The following is a 21,256-nucleotide window of genomic DNA, read 5'->3' as shown; positions in this document are numbered from 1 at the left end:
CTAAGGTAAATATCGGGTAACCACCTTGGTTACCCGATGTTTATCTTGGATACAGCTTACCTCAGCTGTCAGATGCCGGCTCCTGCTCCCTGCTCGCTTCATTTGTCGCTCTCTTGCTGTCACACACAGCGATCTGTGTGTCACAGCAGGAGAGCGGCTTTGAAGAAAACGAACCAGGGCTGTGTGTAACGAGCAGCGATCTCGCAGCAGGGGCCAGATCGCTGCTCAGTGTCACACACAGCGAGATCGCTAATGAGGTCACTGCTGCGTCACAAAAAGCGTGACTCAGCAGCGATCTCGGCAGCGAGCTCGCTGTGTGTGAAGCACCCCATAGAGACCCTCTGTAAGATACTATCTAAAACACAATCCCAATTAATTTACATGTTTATGTGCATGATATTTTTTAAAACTGCAAGACAAAAAGGAAGAAGGATGCGAATGGTTAAAATATTGTGCTGTTTTATTGGTGTAAAAATCACACTTTTGCTAGTTCTGATTCTGCCGAGATACATCCATGCACTTTAACATCTATGATCCCACAGCCAGAATAAGCTATTAAATACAATAATTGCTGTTAGTCAGCTTACAATTCAAATTTACATATGAGATCAAAAGGTGTTTATCATACAATATAGAACAAAACCCTATTACAGTACATCCACCTGAAGAGCAGGAAAGACTCCGGGAGATTGCTGCGATTAGTAAAGCCTGTCTATAGCTCAAAGTAGTAAGGCCTTTAGGAGAGATGGAAGAGAACCCAGAAATATACTGCTCTGGAGAGAACTGAATTGTCAGGATCAACAAGGGCAGTGTAGGAAACAAAGAAAACGTGTCCAACGGACAAGGCTTTGGTCAAGCCGACGATTAAGACGTGCAAATCAGGGAAGAGAGTGAACAGACTAATGCATGTGATATGCCGTGGATGAGGAATCGCCTTTGGATTAGGTTTAGTAGGTTAGAACGTGATTTGGTAAGGAGTTAGTAAAATTCCATATACTATTGAATCAATCCCTCTCGTACACTATTATACAAATGAATGAATGAATGCATGGTGCCAGACACGACCATCACACGGGCTGTAACAGTCTCACTCGCATGATTACAATTCATAGTGCTTTATAAAGAAAGCGGAATACTTTGTCAGGCAGATTTGACAAGATGGCGCAATCATCAGAAATACTTTGTAAAGTATAGCAACCAGGAATCTCCTTGGCATTTGCCTGACTGCTAAGTACTAGAGACCACGTTGCTTCTCCACCATATGTAAACTACTTGAATAGTTATGTAGGTTGTGACGTGCATGCGGAAAAAATAAAACAAGGGCGGTTTGGTGAAGAAATTCCGTTATTTCACTTCTTTGAACTAGTGCAAGGACATAGATATGGCAGAGGAATGGAGCCGCATCATTGCGGTGAGCTGGGACTCTGGGCTGATTATAGAGCAGGCCTGGCTTCATGGATACTGAAGAGTTTATTTAAAGGTGAGAAAATGGTCGCAATTGTTCCAGTTGAACTTCCAAAGATATCCTTTCTTCAAGAACGTCCTGAAACAAGACAAAAATGATCGTCGTTAGGGTTGCTGCATACGCCTTCATTGACCAGATTATGTTGTCCGGTGGAAAAGAACTTCCTTTTCAGAGAACAATGGCAGCCCATGTGCAGAGCAATTACAGATATTACAGATCGCTCAGTGCATATCGTTTGCAGCGATCAGACAGTGTAAAAAGGCTACAAAAAGGGAATCTGTCAGCAGGTTTTGTATAGGTAAGCTGAAGCCAGAATGCTGCAAGGGTTAAAATTCACGGCTTCCAGCCTCGTCACAGTCTGATCTGTTGTTTATTTGCTATGTTTAAGCAACAAGACCCTTATTGCTCTGACTACAAAGTGACGGCAGTCCGGCATGCCCCCTCCTCTGACACCTCACTATCAAATTACAACCTCTATAGAGAGCCTGGTGTGGGTGGGGGCAGCATTCTCAGCTCTGCTACATGACTAAAGCTGAAAACGCAGATTACTGTGTGCAGCCATTCTAACAGTGATATATCGCTGGATTCAGGATCTCTGCCTACACCATGCTGTTCTCAGATGAGGTAGCATAAACCTGCTGACAGATTCCCTTTAAATGTACGATGATTGGTAAATATTTCCTGATCAGTGATTGAGAAGTGCTGCTGGTCAGTCCAATAAGGATTGCCACAAACATGAGATGTGGCCCAATTTATAGAAAGGCGTCCAAACACGGAAAAACACACACTGGCACTGCGGTTATACAATTGTGAAGCAATTAACCCCTGGTCAGAAACTTGTCAGACATATTGGTGTTCTGCGATAGACTTTTCAAAAACTCCAGTCCCATTAGATAGAAAGCGTGGCACTCACCACTGATGCTTTAATATGCTTAAGGCCCCTTTCACACGTCAGTGATTCTGGGACGTTTGTGCTTTTCCACGTACCAGAATCACTGACATACGCAGACCCATTATAATGAATGGGTCTGCTCACATGTCAGTGATTTGTCACTGCACGTGTCTCCGTGCGGCGTACCCGCGTGTCCGTGTTTGCCGCACGGAGACATGTCCATTTTTTTCTGGCATCACTGATGTCCCACGGACCACGCAGTGGTGTGGTCCGTGAAACACGTGCCAGAAAAAAACGTGCTTTTAAAATAAAAATCATTTTTACTCACCCGGCGTCCAGCGATGTCCTCTGCAGCCCGTTCTCCCTGCTCCTTCTGTGCCGGCTGATTACTGTCGCGCATATTCATGATGCACGACACAGCCGACCTGGAAGCAGCTGCTGCGGGGGTCAGCGCCGGCCGGATGCTGCACCGTGGGAGAGATCAGCACCATGGACAGCGGGAGTGGGCGCAGGTGAGTGAATCTCTAAGTGCAATCACGGGCCACGGAGAACGGAGCCCGGATTGCATTTAGACAACCCACGTGTGCCGTGATTCACGGCACACGGGGGGACATGTGCGTGTTTTACACGCCAGTGAAAAACGTCAGTGTTTTTCACGGACGTGTGAAACGGGCCTTATTCCAATATAAAAAAGCATGGTCACAAAATGTAACAAAATACATGATGACATTTCTTTCATGCCTAAGAAGTGTGACCACCATATGTATTTTTGTGTTGTGCCTGTGGCCATAGTTTTGTATTGGAATCAAGCAGAAGTAAAACATCAGTGATGAGCACTGAGCTTTCTAGGTCAATGGGACTGGAGTTTTGATACGGTTTACCTCATGAAGAGAAATCCTTTCCCTGCATGCATATATATGGAAAAGTCGTGCAGTGTGTGCACATGCTTAGCTCTATGGCCGTGTGGTCCACTTCAGTTCTACAAAACAGTAAGGATATGACTTTTCTAAAAAGGACAAGTGTAGCAAGTGTTAATTTACAGAGCATCTCATGGAAGAGGTAAACAATAGAAAAATAGGACTAAAAAGCTCTAATTCGGCACCAATTGGAAAAAAAAAATAGAAATAAAATATTTTTCTCAAAAACCATATACATAAAATGGGAACTACTGTAGGTGCGAAAGCTCCCTCGTAGTTCATTTTCAGCCATAGCTGAGGCAGGCAGCAAGACGTAGTAGATTAGATTTTGCTGACTCAACTAAATATGCATATACGGCCAAAAATGATTTCCGACAGACACCCAAATCCTGTCTTGCGGGAGTTCGGAAACAAACCCAGACGGTGAAATTGAGCATAAGGGCGAGCCTGATGTGAACATAGCCTTAAAAGCTTCAAACTCCCATGAGACCTTAATCATAGCAAGTATTCTTATAATTAAGAATTCATAGGTAGGGATGATCAAATACCTCAAATATTTGGCTTCGCGAATATTTTCCGAATAAGTCGCTGCTATTCGCGAATTTCCGATGCGCAATGTAAGTCTATGGGAAACCCATATAGCTATTCAGAACTATTTGGGCTTCCCATAGACTTACATTGCGCATTGAATAGTCGCATAGCGGCGAGTTATTCGTCGAATATTCGCAAAGCTGAATATTTGAGGTATTCGATCATCCCTATTCATAGGAGTTAAAATGCATAAGGCGGCTGGTTTTGTCTTGAGTTCCATAATGTATGGCTTTTACTCAGTACTATTGTTCACCAGAGATCGGTATAAAATTGTCAGAACATGGATTCTTAATTGCATTTCTCCAATTGGCGGGGCGCTGAAACCATTGTTTCCATCACTGAGGAGGTGCTTACCTTTAACTGCTGCTGTAATTCACTGTTCAGCCGTGCAAGAACGGTGTTTGTTTCTTTATTGCGTCGTATGGAGGCCTGGATTGATTTTTTGTCTTTTCCAGCTGATCTAAAACCCAAAAAGTAGAAACGTTATTCATTACTGATTTGTATCCATTTGGGGGTGGGTTCAGTTAAGAACTTAGAACTCCACACAGAAGAATAATTCTGACCAAAGGAATTTGAGCATTTACTTGTGTGACATACGGGTGGACTTGTAGGTTTAAAGGGGTGCTCTCATTCTAATGAGACCTCCGATCAGCTCAGGTCAGCGCCCTCATCTCCGGAGTTCCCAATAAGAATGAATGGAGTTATAGTGTGCACGATGACCTACAGCTAAAATAAGCTGGGCCTATGCAGGGACCCTGTTGTCAGATCCCCAGAGTGTATGTTACCAGCAACTTGAAACCCCTTCTATTTCCATTGACAGACCTGAAAGGGGGCTTGTTTTTAGAAGTGTTGAGTTGAACTTTTTATGGGTACCATTATGTGGTACATAACAGTTTAGATCTCTTAAAAAGGACCTGTCAGCACGATTTTGTAAAGACATGACTAATGGCAGTTAAATTCATACTTTCGGTGACTAAATCCACTTTTTGCCTCTGGTCTTTGAATAACTAATAATTGCTGAAATTTCAAACAGAGGAGGTCTTTCTTAGACCAGAGGCAGGCGGAGGGCTGGGGAATCACAGACAGGGAGGAGAAGACCCAGTGTACAGTCCACCCCTGTGTACTGAAACCTAATTAGCAGAAAATATCATATGGTGGTTATTGAAGAACAACAAGTGGATTTCTTCACTAAAAGGTATCGATATAATCTGTATCACAGCACCAGGGATAGTGGGTACTAAAGGCCCCGTCACACGCAGAGATAAATCTGTGGTTGCAGTGAAATCATGGACATATTGTTCCATTTGTACACAGCCACAAACCTGGCACTGATTGTCCACAATTTCACTGCAACCACAGATCTGCCGCAGATTTATCACTGTGTGTGACAGGGCCTTTAGTGAACATTTGAAATTTCAATTTTCTTCCCTTCCACGCAAATTATTATATTGCTGCCAGCAGCCATCTTGCTTCCATCCAGAGGCCGAGAGCTTGTATAGAACTAATATTTCTCACTGCTGCAAGGTAGATGTAATTACACCCAGTCTAAAAGTCCCTGAAATACACCATAAATCCTTCTACTCTGAAAAGCTAATACAATGTATCGACGTAGATCAAGTGCATTCAGCTTACCTTGGGATAGATGGCTGGGGGGCGAGTACTGCCGGTACAGTACCCTGTTTCTGATTAGATTCTTCCACCTCTGGTCGGAGTTCATCTTCAGATTTTAACCGTCTACGGACAGGTTTAGGCGGTGGTGCTAGAGGTGTGCTTACTTTTCCCTAGTAAATTTAAAAGTAGAAAAATGGAAGAGCTATTATCTAAATAAACACTCCAATTCAGTAGGATGAAAGTTTTCAAGCTCCCAGCATAACTGGGACAACAAAAGGCCAAACGGTATTTTTTAATGCATGTGGTGTAGTGTAAGGTTGCGTTCCCATGCAGCATTTTTGCAGCTTTTTTTCTATGCAAATGAAAAGCAACCTTTTAAAATACCAGCAAAAACGAGGAGATTTTGGAAACCTCCGATACGCTTATTTTTATTGACCGAATTGGAGAACTGCAGTGTAAAATATGCAGCGTGTCAATTCTGTCAGGATTTTGACAGCTGTGTTTTTTTTATAGTAAGAAATCAGAAAGTGACAGAATGCTGCGTTTCTGCGGGAATACAACTAAGTTTATTAAACAGGTACTAGAGAAAAGGCGGAGTAAATTCGTACCCCAAACAAGCAGCATTCTTACTGGCAAGAGGACAGGTTTTGGCTACAGAAAAAAAAACACTGCGTGTGAACACAGGCTAACAGTTTCAGAATCCTTATGAATTGCAGTCTTTTCCACTTTCCAGCGTGGCTCCGGTCCTCTGCCGAACCACCACAGTTAATGTACTAAATAAATCTTAATAAAAAGGTAGCAGAGTCCACATTTTATTGAAAATTAAATCTAAACCAAGCAAGCAAAAAATAAAAATAAAACAGTTTTCCATGCAGTTAAAAACAAAAGCAAGCATAGAAACCCCAAACTAATGGAACACCTTTGCAAAATATTCGGTAAATCTATGCAATTTCCAAAGGCCCAAAAACGCCACATTCCTCCATTTGGTCCATTAACGCCTTTATAATTTTTCATTACCCAATTAGTCCCAGGAGCAATTACATAGTTTACATTCTACTCTGAAGTCTTTAATATAACCTTTTTTTTTTATAAAATAACAAAATTGCAGGACCTAACAAGTTATTTAAAGGATTATAAAACAAATAGTTCTAATACGTATGTTTATGGATTTTATTGCTGAAGGAACAATTAATCACAAAAGTATTTAAAAAGGAACCTGAAAAAAATGCCATTAACCTTCAGGTATGGGATTAATCTGCAGGTTAAGAGTGTTTGCAACCTGCCCGGAGCCGGCACAGCGAACCCAGCTGCCAGGAGGATTAAAGTTAATTTCCTCCCCGCAACGTTCAGGCTTCAGTCATGGGGGTGGTGCCGGTGTGGGTTCAGTCACCATTCTGTGTATGTAAGCTGCAGCTGTAACCACCCCCCACACTGACTGACAACCACTCACTATTAGAACCAGCTATCAGTCCGTGTGGTGGACGTGGTTACAGCCACCGCTCTCCATAGACAGTGCGGTGACAACCTGTGCTGATGCGCTGCCTACATGACTGAAACCTGACAGGACGATGAAGGTTCAATGTGAGGGTGCAAAGCTAGTTCAAATCCTATTTACCTGCAGTTTAACCCCATATCTGCAGGTTAATAGCTTTTTTTCCCCCACGCGACAGGTTGCCTTAAGCACTTATTACCTTACCAAAACCTGGGAAACCTATAGACATATCCTAGTTATTTTAGATCTACATGTAGGTTATTCAAAAATATTAGCAATAAGATTTTCTAAGTTTATTCACCACATTAATAATTATTAAGTAGGCTTTCTTAAAGGATTTGTCCGACAAACTCCAAAATTTTTTTAAGCTAATCTGTGCTGTATGGTCATCTTAAACACCCCTACATTGTGTTCTAATTTTTGTTTCTCTTGACTTATCATTTTATTCTATGCAGCTCAACCTAACATGACATCTTCCTATGCCAAACTTCAGTCACAGCTGGCACCGCCCGGCCTCACTGTCCATCCCCGCCCTCTGCCAGCCCTCTGTACACACATTCCCTGTCAGTATTCTGCCCCAGCACTGACCATTATTACATGATTGTACTGCACAGATGAGATATCACTGCTCTGTATATCCAATCATTGGTAGTACAGAGCAGTGATCCTCACATCCACTGCACATATAATGTAGCAGTGTCCCCTTTCCCTGTCCCCATACTATAGCAATATCCCCTTTCCTTGGGCTCCTCCTCTTATCGTAATGTCCCCTTGGGCTCCTCTTCTTGTAGCAATGCTCTCTCCTGTAGAATTGCCCTCTAGTCTGCCATTCTTCACACACAAAAAAAAACCAAACCAAATCCTTCTCACCTGTCCTCATTCCCTCGGTGCCCTGTGTTCTGCATCTTGCAGCTGCAGGCCCCTCCTTGCTGGTCGCTCCTGGTGCAGGGGCCGTTCAGTCAGCGGTTTATAGCAGAGGACTGATTTCCAGGCACTGTGCAGGACTCGCTCTGTATACAGCTTCTCCAGTGATCAGCTGCTGGCCTCTGACTGACCAGCAGCTGATTATAGCGGTATGCAGAGCTTAGCTCTGCACAGCGCCCGGGAATCTGTCATCTGTTATAAAGTGCTGACTGCACAGTGCCCTGCAGAGGCCGCTGACAGCGCTTTATATCAGATGTAGATTACCGGGCACTCTGCAGAGTCGAACTCTGTATACAGCTACTGCAATGATTCACTGCTGGCCTCTGATTGGCCGGCGGCTGATCATAGCTGTATACAGCACTCCCATCTGCAGAGCGCCCGGGAATCAGTCATCTGCTATACAGCGCTGACTGCACGGGCACCTGCACAGGCAGCGTTCAGCAAGGGGGCCATTGCCTGCACGCCGCCAGCAGCATCAGGGGCTGTATGAACAAACAAGCAGTGAGACACCTGCACTATGGAATGTGGGGAGGGGGAGGCAGTGACTCCGGCGCCATGTACCCGCCCAGTAGGGAGGCTACATGATGTCGGCTGTGATGCCCGTTGACAAGGCAGCATAAGAGAGCATGCCCAGTTGTTGTGACATCACAGGGAGCTGTAAAATGAAGGCAGGAGCGGTCATATGACCGCTCTGAGCAGGGGAGAGGAGCTGACGGCAGGGCAAATAGGTAGCTACTATCTACTTACCTGCCCCAATGTAGCCCAATAGTGTAATAAATAAAAAGAAAAATAAGTCGGATAACCCCTTTAAAATCAAGACAAAACAACAATAGTCCGAGAAAATTCGTTAACTTGATTCATATAGTGGGCACCTTTTCTGCTCCTCTACTTGGATGCAAAGGTTTGTATTGGAGTTATCTAGAAGTAGTTTTGTTTAGATTTGCACTTTTAGTGAACATTTTTAACCCCTTCAGCCCCCGGGCACTTTCAGTTTTTGTTTTTTGCTCCCCTTCTGTGAGCCGTAACTATTTTTCCATCAATCTTGCCATATGAGGGCTTGTTTTTTGCGGGATGAGTTGTACTTTTAAATGAAACCATAAGTTTTACCATATGGTGTACTGGAAAACAGCAAACGAATTCCAAGTGTGGAAAAACTGCAAAAAAAGTGTGATGGCACAATAGTTTTTGGGATATTTTATTCACCGTGTTCACTATATGGTAAAACTGATGCGTCATTGTGATGCCTGAGGTCAGTGCGAGTTTGTAGACACCAAACATGAATAGGTTTACTTGTATCTAAGGGGTTAAAAATGTTTTACAAGCTTGTCCAATAAAAGTGGCGTACGTTTTGCGCCATTTTGCGAAACCCGTAGCGTTATTTTTTGGGATCTATGGCTCACTGATGGCTTATTTTTTGCGTCTTGAGCTGACATTTTTAAATGGTACCATTTTTGTGCAGATGCTACGTTTTGATCGCCTGTTATTGCATTTTGCATAAAACTTGCGGCGACCAAAAAACGTAATTTTGGCGTTTGGAAAATAGCGCAGCGGCAAAAAAATTCCAATCAGATTAATTGATTTTATATTTTGATAGATTGGGCATTTCTGAACGCGGCATTACCAAATATGTGTATATTTATTTATTTTTTTTAACCCTTTAATTTTCAATGGGGGTGAAAGGGGGGTGATTTGAACTTTTAGGTTCTTTTTATTTTTTTAAAACTTTTTTTTTATTTTTATTAGTCCCCCTAGGGGGCTATAGCAAATCAGCAATCCGATCGCTCTGCCCTATCTGCTGATCACAGCTATACAGCTGTAAACAGCAGATACGGTCACTTCCTGCTTCACTGGCCTCCGGGCCAAGTGAAAACGAAAGTGACTAGTCATAGCTGCAGGCGTCATCACATGACCCTGTGCTACCATGGCAACCACCGAAAGTCACGTGATCACTCACGTGACTTCCGGTGGGGGCGGCGGTAAGTAAAAATCGTGACCGCGCGTATATACATCTCGCTGCCAGACTTTGGCAGCGAGATGTAAGGGGTTAATGTTACGGGTGGAAAGCGATTCCACTCGTAACATGCAGGCACACGTCAGCTGTTGAAAAACAGCTGATGTGTGCCGATCGCTGCATCCTGCTTGCGGCAGGGCTTAACGGCACACGCTCCATGACGGAAAGATCAGTCAAAGGTCGTGAAGGGGTTAAACTAATAATGGCTTTATATACGGGTCAACCCATCATGATTTATTTTCGACCCATTTCCAATACATAAATCGAGAAAAGCAGAGACACCCCCTTTCTCCTATCATCTTTGCTCTCGCTACAAAAACCTGTTTCAAAATATACAAGATCCAACCCTAACACTTAAGGTACCTTCCCACATAACGACTTACCTGCGATCCCAAAAACGATGCGACCTGATAGGGATCGCAGATAAGTCGCTGGGAGGTCGCAGGTGAGATGTCACACAGTGAGATCTTACCAGCGATGCAGAACAATACAGATCGCAGTAGCGACCTGTATAACGATCTCAGCAGTCACTGTGATCCTGTTACACAGTGTCAAACACAGCGATGTGTCCTGCCCAGCAGGACATCGCCTTTGAAGAAAACGGCCTGGACCATTCTGCAACGACTAGAGATCTCACAGCAGGGGCCTGATCGCTGGTAAGTGTCACACATAACGAGATCGCTAACGGGATCGCAACTGCGTCACCAAAACGGTGACTCAGCTGCGATCTCGCTAGCGATCTCGTTATGTGTGACAGTACCTTAAGGCTATGTGCCCACGCTGCGGAAAATGCGCGGATTTTGCCGCGGATTTTTCGCAGAAAATCTGCGGATTTTCCAGAAATCTGCAGCACAGCTACTCCCCAGCCATTTCTATGGCATTTGGGAAATGCTGTGCCCACGCTGCGGATTTTTCCGCAGCGGAAATCGTGCGGATTTTCGTGCGGAAAAATCTGCAGCATGTCAATTATTGTTGCGGATTTCTCCGCAGGGTCCCATATACTTACCTGCCTTGATAGAGACCCGAGTCACTTCTCCGTCCGGTGTAGCGGCAGCAGCGCGGTGGATCCAGCCAGGTACAGGAAGGAAGAGGTGGGCGGGGCCTGCACGAGCTCCGGTCATGTGACAACCAGAGCTAGTTCAGGCCCGCCCACCTCCAGCACAGTGAACCAGACGCTGCCTGACAGTGACCCGGCCGCCGGAAAGCGAGGTGCTGCATGATGGAGGTAAGTATGAGCACCCCGATCACTGCAGCACTTGTTCTGCATTGAGGATGAAGTGCCGAAGCCATGGTACTGTATCCTCAATGCAGAATGCCCGCACCATATCCGCACGACATTCCGCTGTGCATCTGCAGCATTGAAACAGAGAAAGTTCTGTTGCGGATTTCTGGGAGCACCTGCGGAATGTCTTGCGGATATATCTGCAGGACAATGTCCCCGTGGGCACAAAGCCTAAAGAATCCTAAATTGCAAACTCATCCCATAAAATAGACCTTCTTGCACCTGATGATATTCTCACTCTTCAAAACCCGATGCAATCTCATCCTGAAATTATGAAGGTGGTGGAGATTTTCAACCAGACCTGCTGCTGTAGAGTTAGTGCTATTAAGTGTCAGGTCCTCAATTTAGGCATGGAGCAAACCGATTATAATGCACTGAAATTATTTTACCCCTTTCAGTGATAAAGTAACGATATAGTTTGTATTATAAAGTTAACTATGAAGGATTTAAAACTGTCATTTCCTGGCAGGGACAAATGGAGTCTTAATATGATGGTTAATAGTGATGAGTGAGCATGCTTGGCACTGCGCGATAATCGAGTAAGAGCGTGCTTGAGACGCTCATTACTTGGATCAAGTATAGCGCGGATGCTTAATATGCTCAATTTCCCAAAGATCTCTCGACCCCGGCCTTCCTGGTTGGGGTTTCGGAAAAATGCTCAAGTTTCCCATTGACTTCCATTCTGCTCGTTAGGCTAGTTTCACACTTGCGTTGGATGGGATCCGTAGCATTGCGTTGTGTGACGCATGCAACGGATGCGTTGCATATAGTGGCACAACGGATGCTACGGATCGTACAAAATAACGCAATCAGTTATAGGTTTTTTTCCCTTGACTTTACACATCTGGGCATGCGCAGGTGTGTAAAGACAGAATGCGTCATTTGACGGATTCCGTTAACGCATCCAACGGAATCCGCCACCATAGGCGCCCATTATAAAAACAACGGATGCCTAACGGATTCCTGCAGGTTGCGTTTTTTTGACACTCCACCAAGCGCAGAAAAACGCTACATGCAGCGTTCCATCCGCCCGACGCAGCGTCAAAATAACGACGCTGCGTCGTCCAGCGGATGCAACGCAGACACTTGCGTTACAGTGCGTCGTCCATACAACTCTATGGAGAATAGCGCAGGCCGTTAACGGACTGCGCTATTCTGCATAGTGAGGGAATGCGCTGAACGCAAGTGTGAAACTAGCCTTACTTGAGCCCATCTGAGTGTCCGATCTGCATGATTCGAGTACTCGAGCATTTTAGTTCTCGCCTATCACCATCACTAGTTATTATATCAATATTATAGGCTTTTAGAAATCTACCTATTCATCATCTCATGAAATATTTTTAATCCAAAGAGTGTCTGGAGGAACAAAAAAGCAAGAGTTCAATTGGAGTGTCTGTACCTTCATATGTCTAAAGGAGGCGAAGGCAGGCCTTCAATTATACAATAGTATTGTGGAACTACTGCCTGACATGCGATAAGAAGGCCATTGGGTCTCTATGGAAAAACACTTCTGGGAATATGCCTCTACTTATTTTTTATCGAAAATGTTCAATACATTTTTTAAAGGACCTGTAGATGTTTTCTTTTTGCGCTGTTTTTCCATACCTTCTATCAAGAGCCACACACTATTTTTCTGTTTATAGACTTGTGCTTGTTTTTGCAGGACGATTTGGAGTTTTGAATAACACTATTCATTTTATCATATACTATACTAAACCATACTGAAATGCCGGAAAATTCCAAAGTGTGATGAAAAGGTGAAAAAAAAATAAATAAGTAATTCTGCCATTGTTTGAGTTTTATTTTTCCCTAGAGTTCATTGTGTGGAAAAATTACCTAGAATGATTGTCCAGATCCATCAGATTATGGCAATACCAAACATTCAGCAATTTTCTATTTAAGTGATGGTAAAAAAAAAAAATTATTTCTTTTTGCTTTGGGTCACCATTTTCCAAGACCAATCGTTTGTATTTTTTGTTTATGCGGCTGAATGAGACCTTGTTTTTTTTAGAAAGGTGAGACAACAGCTTTATTGACACCAATTAAAGGGGTTATCCAGCTTATTTTTGTTTATTTCATTATTGGGCTACATAAAGGCAGGTAGGTAGATCACAATTACCTACCTGCGCTGCTGTCAGCCCCTCTCCCCAGGGTCAGGGCAGGCATCTGACTGCTCTTGCCGAGATTTTGCTACTTCCTGTGATGTCACGTCGACAGGGTCAGGAGCTTGTAGACTGGCATCATAGCCAATGTCATGTAGCCGCCCTGCTGGGCATGTACAGGGCGTCGGAGTCCCTGCACACCCTTCCTCTGCACAATCCCCACATTCCATACTCTCCTCCGCACCCTCCCGGTCACTGCTATGGGGCCCGTGAGCTGGCGCAGCACTCTCTCTCATTAGTCCCACTGGTGGTTGTGCTCTGACAGCTCAGCACAGCTGTGACGTCCCTACTATGCTGAGATGTGCAGAGCACATATAGCGAATGAACGAGAAGCAGTGGCGGGGACCGAGGAGAGGTATGTATTTACTCACTACACGGTGGGGGCACATAATGCTGTAATGGGCTGTAGAGCGCTATGTGTGTGTGGTGGAGGGGGTGGGAAGGGGGGGGGGGGAAGGTGCACAGCGCTTTGTGGGGCTGTTATTTCCAATGCTGGAGTGATGAGATTTCAGTGTTGGGTAGAGTACTGACAGCCAATGAGTGTGTAGAAAGTGGGTTCTTGACAGGGCGGTGCCAGCTCTGACTGTGAAGTTCGGTAGTCAAGCAAAGGTAGATGTCAAGTTTTCTTGAGCTGCAGCTAAATAAAGTGGGTGCAGAGAAAAAAAAGTGATAATTCATAATTAATGTAGGGATGTTTTAGATTACAATACAGCACAGATTAGCTTAAAAAAGTTTGATATTATGGTTGAACAACTTCTTTAAGTTTTCATATGATGCTTTGGTTGCCTATTACTACATTTTTAGGGAGGTGAGGTGACCAAAAAAAGCCTGCAATTCTGGTAGATTAGTTTTTTTTTTCTCTTTTTCCGATTAGGTAATTAATTCCATATTTTAATAGATTGTACCTTTATGAACACTGCGATACCAAAAATATTTTTTACTTTATATTTTAATAGGGAGAAAGGGCGTTCATTTTTACATGTGTGATAAATAAGGCTAAGTTCACATTTCCGCTAAAATGTATCAGTCACAATCCGCTGCTCTTGTAAACTTGTCTCGTTGCTCCCATAGACTTGTATGAGCAGCGGATTGTGACTGATGATGCTGCGTTGCACCCTCCGTCCGACTGATCAGTCGTGGAACGACTGACCGCCGGGCGGGAGGAACGCAGCATGTAATGTTTTTTGAGCAGCGAGATCCGTCGGATTTCGCTGCGCATGCTCTCTGGCTCCCTGCACACGTCACCAGCTTTGGTTGGTTACCCGATATTTACCCTGGTTACGGTGCAAGGAGCCAGCGCTAAGCGGTGTAGGCCCGTAACCAAGGTAAATATCGGGTAACCAAGGTAAATATCGGGTGCTTTGCTACCCGATATTTAGTCTGGTTACGTGTGCAGGGAGGCCGACACTTCCCCGCTCGGCTCCGCCCCCTCCCGCACTCCGCATGTGCACACACATACATACATACATACATGCACACACACTCACTCACAGATACACTCACCTGTCCCCAGCCATGCAGACCGCAGCACTGCCACTGACATACTCAGCGCCTGGCCCCGCCCCCCGCTCGGCTCCGCCCCCACCCGCATTCAGCATGTGTATACACACACACACACACACACTCACCTGTCCTGCAGTCCCTGCGGCACTGACGTCCTCAGTGCCACGGCCCCGCTCGGCTCCCCACCCCCCCGAACTCCGCCCCCCGCACACAACGGAATCCGACAAAGAATTCTGTTCTTTGTCATCCGTTGTACAGCGTTGAACAGCGCATCAGTCACATGCGTCAAGCGACGCATGTGACTGATACAAAACAACGGAAATGTGAACTTAGCCTAAAAGGTATATTTTAAATTTTGTTTCCTTTTTCTGGCCCCCTATGATCGCTCATACTATATACTGTCCTACCACAGTATTGCAGGATTTAGTGACAATTTTAGTCTCTTTTGGAATTCCGTTATGGCTGAGCATCACTGGAGCAACAAGATGACAGCTATGGGGTCTTCATCAGACCCCCAGCTCTCATAGTACACATCCAGAATCTGTAATTACAGAATCCCTAACAGCTGAACAAGCCCTAATAATGCTAAATGTAGATGTATTTCTCCTTATTTACAAAAGTATTATAATCCAATGCATCAAAGAAGATCGCTTATTATTGGAAAAAACCCGAGGCTCTGACACTTGCTGAAATCACTAATAGAATAAACACTGCCTGTATGAAAGATCTATTGTCCTTCCTCTAAATAAATTCACAAGCTTTTTCATTAGTTGGAATACATGGATTCACAAACTTGAACAGCAGACCACTCTCAATGTACGGAATACCTGTGTGCCGCTGATTGTTTTGTTTGATTGTTCTATGCTGTGAATTTATATTTTGGTTCTGTTATCCATCTCGCGAACCAATAAAACCCACTGTGAAAGTATACAGACGCATACTCACTGGATTTGCAGGAACAGCAGCGACGGCTTTATCTTCAACACGTCCATTTATCTTGGCACTACGGGTCCCATCAGCTGATGGCTGCTCGGCCTATTGAGGCAAGTATTAGAGATCTTAAAAGGCTACAATAATCCAAAGTTTATTATATGCATAACATATTAAACAATGGATGTACAGAAATGGTTCACATATTTCCGGGACACTGAAGAGCTACATGTAATGCCGTGTATCAAGAAATGCAGCTCTTTAATATGGGATGGTTGCACACGCCGAAATGTCCACTATGTCATTGCCTGGAAGTGAATTTTTCACACATGGTATGGAGCTGCCCGGTTATATTATCTTTCTGGCAAGAGGTGACCTCCTTACTATCATCATATTATATCAATACCTGTCCCATGTGAACCTTTAGGTCATGTCTATTCGGGGGAATGGATCAGGAAGTGGGAGATCGTTATATGAAAATACTAATCAGAGACTATTCATGGCTAGGAAATTAATAGCATTAAAATGGATGGGTGGCTCGGATCTGACTCTGGGGGCTCACATTAGATTCATACCATACGAACGGGTGGTATAATCTATTAGAGGGCGCCCGGAAAAATTCAACAAAGGTTTGGGACCTGTGGAACTCCTCCCCTGGCACATTAATGGAGGCCTAAAGGTGATCATAATGAAAGACAACAGATCCCTTCTCAGTGCTTGTTGGTAACGCATGTTCCAGTGGGACAGTTAGATTGTAAATAGTTGGTAGTTATTTTTACTCTGAGTTGGATAATCAGACCACACTGAGTAAGGTTTTCGGTATGTTATATATAAGTATATCCTGGTACGCCGATACAGAAGCATGTAGGCAACAATATGGATAGAGGTACAGATAATGAAGATTTTGTATTGTATTGCCTGATGGACATCTGTAGATATTGTTGATGTAATGTTATATATGATTCAATCTGTAGCACTTGACTTTGGTGTTAATAAAACGAAGTTAAAAAAAAAAACAAAAAAAAAAAACCAAGCATCTTTGAATACAGCATCATAAATATGTGGCCCACACAACAAACACATTAACTCGGCATATTAGCCATCAGGAATGGAATTAGAATAAAATGCCTCTGGCATAAAGTGTAAAAGGGAGCTCCAGCTAGCTCTGTGTAACGTGACATACCTTCTGATAAAGCGAGGCCTACGCACCTGTACAACTTCTGGCTTCTCAGGATCCTCGGCTTGCTCTTCTGTCACACATGATGCAAATACTTCAAACTGACTGAAGTCTGCAAAATTTGGCTGCTCTGGAATTTGTGGAGGAGATGTACTCGAATGAGATAAAAGACCTTCAGCGTCCACAGAGCGATGCACGTGTGAGCCAGACGTCTGCAAGGACCACGGACAAGGACATGATGAAGCAAGGCTTTGTATTCAGCCACTAGAAGCCCAACAAGATGCAATCTCACGCGCAGCCTTACAACTACGGAAACATGCTGCACAATTTCCCTTTATCTAGTACTGTTCTCAAGATTGTAGTGGAATAGAAATCACAAAGATATTTCCTAGAGAACGAGGAAATACAGTCATGAGAAAAAACTAACTGCACCCTTTTAATGCTATGGTTCCACATTTCAGGACATAAAACCCTGGTCCTTAAAAGCATTAAAATTAGGTTTATCTAACCTCAGATGAACACGACATGATAAAGTACACTGGCATTATTCAAGGCACAAATTCAGAAGCAGTGTGAAAAATAAAGGGACCCTATTATGTTCTACATGCAGTCTGATCTACGCATGTTTTCCCTTGTGAACAATCACTCCACTTGTACATTGATGGACTCAAGATGGTTAGCAAATGGTTATAACCCTTCTCAGATTGATGGGCAGCAATCATTGCTTCTTGAAGATTGTGGCTGCGTTTACGCCTTGATATTGTGATAACAGGTCTTCATGACCAGCAAACTGACAAAACCTCTGCTTTTATACAGGTGGTCACACTGACAAAAAAAAATCAAAGTCATTTCATTAGCAGTAGCAACTCCCCTCCGTACATAAATGTAACCTATCATGTTTAAAAGGCTATCTAATCTGTTCACAGGAACTATAGAGTAGGAGATGATCAGCTTGATATGCTAAAACCATCAAGAACAGTGGTAAAGGGGGTGACAATTTGGGCTCGTTTTGCAGCCATAGAATCTAGGCACCATGTCGTCACGGAGTCAATGAACTCCCCTTTATACAAAGTATTCCACAGTCAAATGTGAGGCAACTATAAAAAAGCAAAAAAGCCTGGCCAAAATTGGTACAAGCACAAAATCTACATCAGAATGGCTGAAAAACAGAAATCACGATGTTGCAATAGCACAAAGTGAATAAATCAACAATATGAAATGCTGTAAAAGAAAATGAATGCCCACAATTGTCAATGAGCCATTGCAACCTTGTAAATAAGAATGGACCAAATTTCTTCCAGACTAATGTGAGGAACAGATTTGTTTTAAATTAGGTTTTGATACTTAGTGATCCCGTCATGTGGAAAGATGCTAATGACCTGCAAATATGGGGTTAATCTGCAGATTATTAGCATTCTGAAGAAGCCCAGCGTCTGCACATTAAAGCCTGCTGCCAGGAGGAAATTAACTTTAATCCTCCCGGTAGTGTTCTGGGTTCAGCCAGTGACAACCTGCAGCGGCGCCACCTCCATGACTGAAGCCAGAACACTGCTGGTAGGATTAATTTCCTCCTGGCAGGGGGGGTCATAACACTATTAACCTGCAGATTAACCCCGTTTCTGCAGGTTAATAGCATTTTCCCATGTGAAGGGTACCCTTTAAAACCATAGAATTAATGTTTGAATGATTCGTGTAGTTAATTGTATATTATTGTAAGTCTATTCAGTTTGAGGAGAGGTTTTACATGTGTAAAGCTTAACTTGCATTAATGTTCTTGCTAGGTAAGGCTACCGCTACTCTGACTTCGTTTTCTCTGTCCTATTATTGGATGTGATATGGCAAGGTCATTGAACAAACTTTTTATACTCCATTCTAATTTATGTCTATATTTATTTGGTTTTTGGGGGGTACATATGTTATTGAACATTTTTCGTTTTACAAACCAAAGAATTCAGAGGGTGTACTTAGTCGTTCTCATGACTGTAGAGTAAACCGCATGCTCCTAAACTCATAAAACTGTATATGACAAATCAGAAGGGGAAATGTTATAATGCCCCATTAGCCCTGAGCCATCGGTTTGTAGGCGTTTTCTAACCCAAAGCCAGCAGTGCGTATTAAGAGGAGACAATTCAGTCTTTCACACATTTTTCATTTGTTATCCACTAAAGGATTTTTCCTAATAACCAGTACCAATATCTGCATACCGGACTGTGTAAACCTAGATTTAATACACAGTTCACAGATTCATTACATTAGCTGTTAGATTTGTATATGGCATCTTACAAATCACACATGGGATACCCATTTGACAATGTCTACCCTGTCATCATACCTTTGACAAGTTTTATTACCGACAACGAATTAGGAGTTGTCTCTTCCTGGAAAATTTTTGGATGACTGTAATAGCACTTGACGTAAATGGTCCTATTGACTTGCTCTACAATTATATGACCTAAATAAAGTTTTCCAATACGTGAGTAGTCACAGTAAGGATAGGACCTTGCAAGGCATTATTTTTCTACAAATAGAGGTGGTGTTTATACTACCTAGTGACCAGAACCACAAGATGGTTACTCACCAACACAGAATGAGCACGAATAGGTGGGCAGACGAATACCTGTACTACTAACGTGCTGGGCTATAATCAGCCTTTGGCATGCATTGTTTTGAACGTCCTAATTTTAGCTGAGGGTCTAGAGGACCTGAAGACACAGTAAAAACAGAAGCCTATACTGGCACATACCTGAGTAGGCAAAGGCCGGGGAGGAACTGCAGGTGGATGTGTTACTGTGGCAGTCTGGGGCTGTCCTGTTATAAAAGAAGAAAATATGACCACTTATTTGATGTCACATCACACCCAGTGTGGCATGAGTAGTCACTTGATCGGAGACTGAGCAGTTTCCATCTCTTCCCATCGTCCCTTATTACCATACATGTATATCACCATAAAGAACACAAGTCAATACACTTTTGGAACTTTAAGAGGTCCTTTTTTAGCAATACAAAAAAAAATATGCTATAAAGGGTGTACGTCTTCGGCCCTGTGCACACACTGCGTTTTTACCCGTGTTTTTGCTGCAGAAAGTTCTTGAGAAAATGATTGTAACCTTTCTGCAGACATCACCCAGCATAACCTATGGGGGGAAAAAATAGCTGTGCGCACACTGCGTTTTTTTCACAAGAAAATTCTTTCTGCAGAATTTCTTGAGAAAAAGAATGAGCATGTCACTTCTCCGCAGGTACCTTTGCTTTTTGCCGTAGAGAATGGTAAAAACGCAGGGACCAACCTGCGGGAAAAATGCATCAAAAACGCAGGTGCGCTAATCTTTCACTCAAGAAATTTCTTGAGAAAAATCCTTTCTAATGCGCACAGGGCCTTATAGTCTTTCTATGGTGGAGTGGAACACTGACAAAAGTGTCCTCATGATAACGGAAAACTCCTCTCCCTCCTCCGCTCCAATACTGATCAGTCTGACAGGGGCAGGGCAGGAGGGGAAGCAACCAGAACCTGTATGGATGCTTCAGATTGTGACAAGCTAAAGGACCTTCCAGTTATGCGACTAGTCCCATGCCTGGAAGAAAAAAAATATGGGAATGTGCATACTGTGTGTTTGATTTCATGATGTAGCAGAGCTGTGTGTGCATGTAGCAGTGCTGTGTGTCTAGGAGAGCTGAGTGTGCACTCACTGAACAAGTAGCAGTGTTGTACACGAGTGTGCGCTGCAGAGTGTAGATAAAGAGTGACCTGTAAAGTTATGTGTGCATAATACACATGCTGCAAACAATCGCTAATAAAAGAGCTATTATCTCCCTACTTTACTCAAATGGTGACCCCTCCACTTTACACCATTGAAGGCTTCCCATTTTCTGCACTCTACACCTGGGGTGTGTTCGGTTTTGTTCTATTCTTATACCTATATCTAATGTTGTTGCATTAATCTAATGCATGTATGACGTGCAATGGGTCAGCATTTATATAAGCGGTGATTTTCTCATCGGACACCCTTTTTTAGGAGTCATTACAACCTGTCCAGTGAGACTGCTGCCGATGCCGCTTCACTGCTCCATAATGTAGTATGACGGTGAAGAACGACAAGTGACAGTGGTGGCACTATCACTTACCACATATACAAACATCGTGGAGGCGATCCGCTTATCTTTAGGTCATGCATTATGCCGGAATTAAGGGCCGTGATCATTTAATTTAATATTTACAAATGTTCCTTTTAAAAGGAAACCAAATGTATAAATGGAGTAGGTCTAGAAACCAATAAATGTCTCACAAGCATAAAACTCTGC

At 43.4% G+C, this 21,256-nt stretch overlaps 1 protein-coding gene across 4 annotated transcripts in view; it reads right to left on the bottom strand.

Annotated features, from left to right (window-relative positions):
• Positions 1-442: 442 nt before the first annotated feature.
• Positions 443-21,256, bottom strand: part of REPS1 (RALBP1 associated Eps domain containing 1) — a 161,950-nt gene continuing 141,136 nt past the window's right edge. For all 4 annotated transcript variants that reach the window (XM_075339820.1, XM_075339821.1, XM_075339823.1 and 1 more), the window contains 6 exons: positions 19,701-19,765; positions 16,990-17,169; positions 15,796-15,885; positions 5,498-5,646; positions 4,220-4,325; positions 443-1,543 (listed from right to left, as the gene is read on the bottom strand). In XM_075339820.1, coding sequence (XP_075195935.1) covers positions 1,475-1,543; positions 4,220-4,325; positions 5,498-5,646; positions 15,796-15,885; positions 16,990-17,169; positions 19,701-19,765 — 659 coding nt within the window. In that variant the 3' untranslated portion in view covers positions 443-1,474. The remainder of the gene's footprint in view (positions 1,544-4,219; positions 4,326-5,497; positions 5,647-15,795; positions 15,886-16,989; positions 17,170-19,700; positions 19,766-21,256) is intronic.

The sequence above is a fragment of the Anomaloglossus baeobatrachus genome, chromosome 3 (genome assembly GCF_048569485.1).
Source record: "Anomaloglossus baeobatrachus isolate aAnoBae1 chromosome 3, aAnoBae1.hap1, whole genome shotgun sequence".
In the NCBI taxonomy this organism is placed as follows: Eukaryota; Metazoa; Chordata; class Amphibia; order Anura; family Aromobatidae; genus Anomaloglossus; species Anomaloglossus baeobatrachus.
The sequence above is the reverse complement of the archived record's forward strand: the minus strand, read 5'-3'. Positions and strand labels throughout refer to the sequence as shown.